Source organism: Polychytrium aggregatum (genome assembly GCF_025602895.1).
Source record: "Polychytrium aggregatum strain JEL109 chromosome Unknown BJ171scaffold_274, whole genome shotgun sequence".
Lineage (NCBI taxonomy): Eukaryota > Fungi > Chytridiomycota > Chytridiomycetes > Polychytriales > Polychytrium > Polychytrium aggregatum.
In genome coordinates, this window is record NW_026516476.1 from 19611 (window position 1) to 23072 (window position 3462).

Genomic DNA, 3462 nt, shown 5'->3' on the forward strand with positions numbered 1-3462 from the left:
GTGCTTTCTCCTTGTTCCTGGGGGCCGACGGTCTCCCCTGGAGTGCAGCCAGTCTGGTGTTGAAGTCCCCGACAACGATCACCTGGGTGTCGGGGTCCGACGCCTTCTGCTGTATGGACTTGATGGCGGCCCTGAATGCTTCGATCTTCATGCTGGGGCTTAAGTAAAAGTTCCCTATGTGGATGTTGTCCTTGTACTTGAACCACATGGTGGCTCCGTCGTTGCGGACCTCCACGTTGGATATGTCTCGTGGGTCGACTGTCGCTGGGTTATAGAGGAACGCCATTCCTCTCCCAGCTTCTCCCTGCGTTCCTGGGATAGTGATGGTGTAGTCTCTGAGGGGATTTCGATCTTTTGTTTTGAGTAAAGTTTCTTGAAGACCGATAAAATCAATCTTCATGTTCGTTATGAGGTCCTTCACAGCAGTATGGTTGTTGGCCAAGCCACAGACATTGAAGGATGCAACGGTCAGAGATGTCTGAACTCTGCCGTCTCCTGTTGTCTGGGCTGGATTCATAATCGGATGGGGAGTGCATTTCTGCTGGGCGTCTGCCCCTCCCCATCGCTCGACGAGTCCATATCCATCACCTCGTGCTCGAGGTTGGGTCTTTGGCTCTCGGTCTGTTGTGTACTCATGACCCGATCAGTCGTCATGGTTGGCCCGGATGACGCGTGTCGTCCGGTCATGGCCATGCGCGGTGCTGCGCCACTCGGTGCCTGGACGGCTGCACTTGCTTTCCGGCCAGCTCGTCCATTGGCAAGGGTCCGACTGCCACTTTCAACTGGTTCACTGAGCAAGTTCGAGCTGTTACCGCCTCGTCGTTCTGCGGTCAGGTTTGGGGGCCTCCCTTCTGTAGGAGTCTGAGACACTGCCTGGGACACTGCCCGGGGCATGGCCTGGGGCACCGCCTTGACATCATCTTTCTTGATTTCCTTGCCCGACATGGCTCTGACGAGAAGTTCGTCGTACTCTTGCCGGTATTGTTCGGGCACCCTCATTTGAATGCATCGACGCACAGGGGTCGACTTTGCCTTTGCCGCTTGTCGGACCGACTTGACGATGAAGGTCTTGATTACCTCGGTCTTTGGGAGACTGAGTCCGTGGTGCTTGAAACCGTTGATCACATCATAGGCTTGAATGACCCTGACCTTGCCGTGTTCTGAGGATAACGCCTCAAACTCGGCTGCAATCCGGTCTTTCTTTGTTTTGTCTTGAAGGAGGACCTCCATCACCGAAGCCTCGGGGAAGTTGAGTTCAGCAAACTCCCTTGTGTCGAGTCCGCACATTTTCAGGTTGCGGCGGATGCGACCCAGATCACCACATCGTATCCCCTCAATGTACATCCACTCCATGTTGGTCACGATCTCCTTGAACTTTTCGTTCTTGAGCTCGTCGTTGGGGATGTTTCCTGGGACCACCACAGGGTTGTTGGTGGTTCTTGGCTGGATTGTCTTGGACGTGCCAGGCATTCTACCTGTCGTGAGGACCCTCTTCCATTCTTGGATTTGCTGGGTCTCGTCCATACGACCGATGATTCGCTCTGTGGTAGCGATGTTCTTCATCAAGGCGGCCTTGTACGTGACTGGCTTGCCTTGGTCCTGCGCAATGTGGGCCTGGTTCGGATGGGTCTGCCCAATTTGGGCTTGGTGCTTGGTGCCTCGGGCCTGGGTTGCATCCATCTGCTTTGAGATCATCTGGGCTTGGTCTCGGGCCTTGCGCACGGCTTCGTTTGCTTTGGCAATCTTGTGGATGAGTGCTTTGGTTCTTGCATCCATCCAATCCTCAATCAGCGTCTCGAAGATGAGTTGCTGAATCAGGTCGGCGCTCGTCTTGGCTGCTTCGAGTGCCTCGGCCAGGCTGACCTCAGTGCTCTTTCTAGCAACAGCAGCTTTAGTGCTTGCCACTACCTGTGGGACGGCTGGATGCTCCTTTGCCATGGGGCCCCTCTCATCGACTTGGGGTCTGGTGCTTGTTGGCTCAGTCCCCTGGTCGACGTCTCTGTTGTGGCGGGTCGCTCGTATGATTCCGGTAGCGGTTCCCACTGCCTGGGAAGTGGTTCTGGGTGTGGTTGGCGTGGCCTTGACAATCTCCATGGTGGATTCAACTGCTTGGGACGCCATTGGACTTTCGGTCTCTCTGTCATAGCCATCCACTTCAAAACCACACTTGGTGTGAAACCGGTCTTTGAACCGGTCAGTGTAGGACTTCACGAATGATTGTCTGAACTCCCTGGTCGCGTGGCGCATGTGCGCCCAGAACTGAAAGGCCGTCATTTGTCCTTGGCACGGAGTCGTGCCCTCCTTTCGTGGGCATCTCAGGTGGACTTCGTCTTTGCCATGCTTGACAGTCTTCCATGGGGTGTTCGAGGTCTTCTTGCACTTTCTGCACTCGACTGTGCCCTGGAGCTTGCTTGTAACCGTGCTCCAAAGCAGGCTATTCATGCCTCCAACATCAATGGTCTGTGCTGCTGCTCTGTAGTCCTCGGTGCTGATCGCCCTGTCCCAGCGATCCCAGAACAGGTCTTGCCAGTCTTGGGTGACAGTGACTTGCTTTGGAGGAGTCTGAGTTTGGGGCTGGGTCGGAGTGAGCGACCCCTGAGTTGGCTTCGACGCAGGGTTCGCTTGGTCGTTCTCGATGTCATCCAAGTCTTCGTCCATGGGGTGGAGCCAGGCGAGGAACAATTCGTCGTCGTCGATGGATGGTCTGGCTTGAGAGGTGCTACCGCTTGGGTTTGGTGGTTCCTCTCTTGCCTCGAGGTCGACAATCTCGGCAGGGTTGGGGTCGGTTCTGGGTCTGGATCTTGCTCCGTTCTCACGGCTACCAGCTGCCTGGGCCTTGGAACCATGTACTCTGTTGGTAGCACTACCTCTGGGGTCGAGGCCGGTGGGCCCAAAGTTGAAGTTTTCCGGGTTCAACTCAAAGCCTGGGCGAAGGCTAGTGCCTCCAGGGAGCCTGAGGGTACTGTCGGGCATCGAGTTCCTTCTCTTGAAAAAGGACGTGACCTCGGGGGTAGCTTGGGCCTTTCTCTTTCCTCCCTGGCTTGACCCATCGGGTGAAACCAGGGGGATTTGGGATGGCTGGGGTGTCTGTGGTCTCCCAGACATCTCCGATACCAGGAGTGGATCCTTGGGGTCGGGGTGCTCCTAAGAGTATTTGGGTCGTTCCACGGTAGGAAACAAAGACACAGATGGGCTACGTCCTGGTAGGCAAAGGTTAGGGCTCACTGATATTGAACGTTGGCTTTGGTCGACTTTGCGGGTCTCGGTTCAAGGTCTTGGTAAGGATGGTCACTTGTCTCGTTCGGGTAAGGTTATTGCAAATCGCTTGGTCGGTGGTTATTTGGGTCGATTCACTGGAGGGGACGGAGTCTGGTCCGGTCCAGTTGATGAGGGCTGTGCGTTCCAGTTGGGGGGTTGACTGTTCCAGTTGAGGATCTTACTGTTCCAGTTGTGGATCTCTTA

At 55.4% G+C, this 3462-nt stretch overlaps 1 protein-coding gene across 1 annotated transcript; it reads right to left on the bottom strand.

Moving 5' to 3' along the window:
• Nucleotides 1–2135: 2135 nt before the first annotated feature.
• On the bottom strand, nucleotides 2136–3105 carry BJ171DRAFT_551711 (uncharacterized protein; the record flags this gene model as incomplete). Its single annotated transcript, XM_053113050.1, has 1 exon — nucleotides 2136–3105. A coding segment is annotated over one exon (970 nt), but the record flags the coding sequence as incomplete, so codon positions are not given.
• Between the last annotated feature and the right edge of the window lie 357 nt (nucleotides 3106–3462).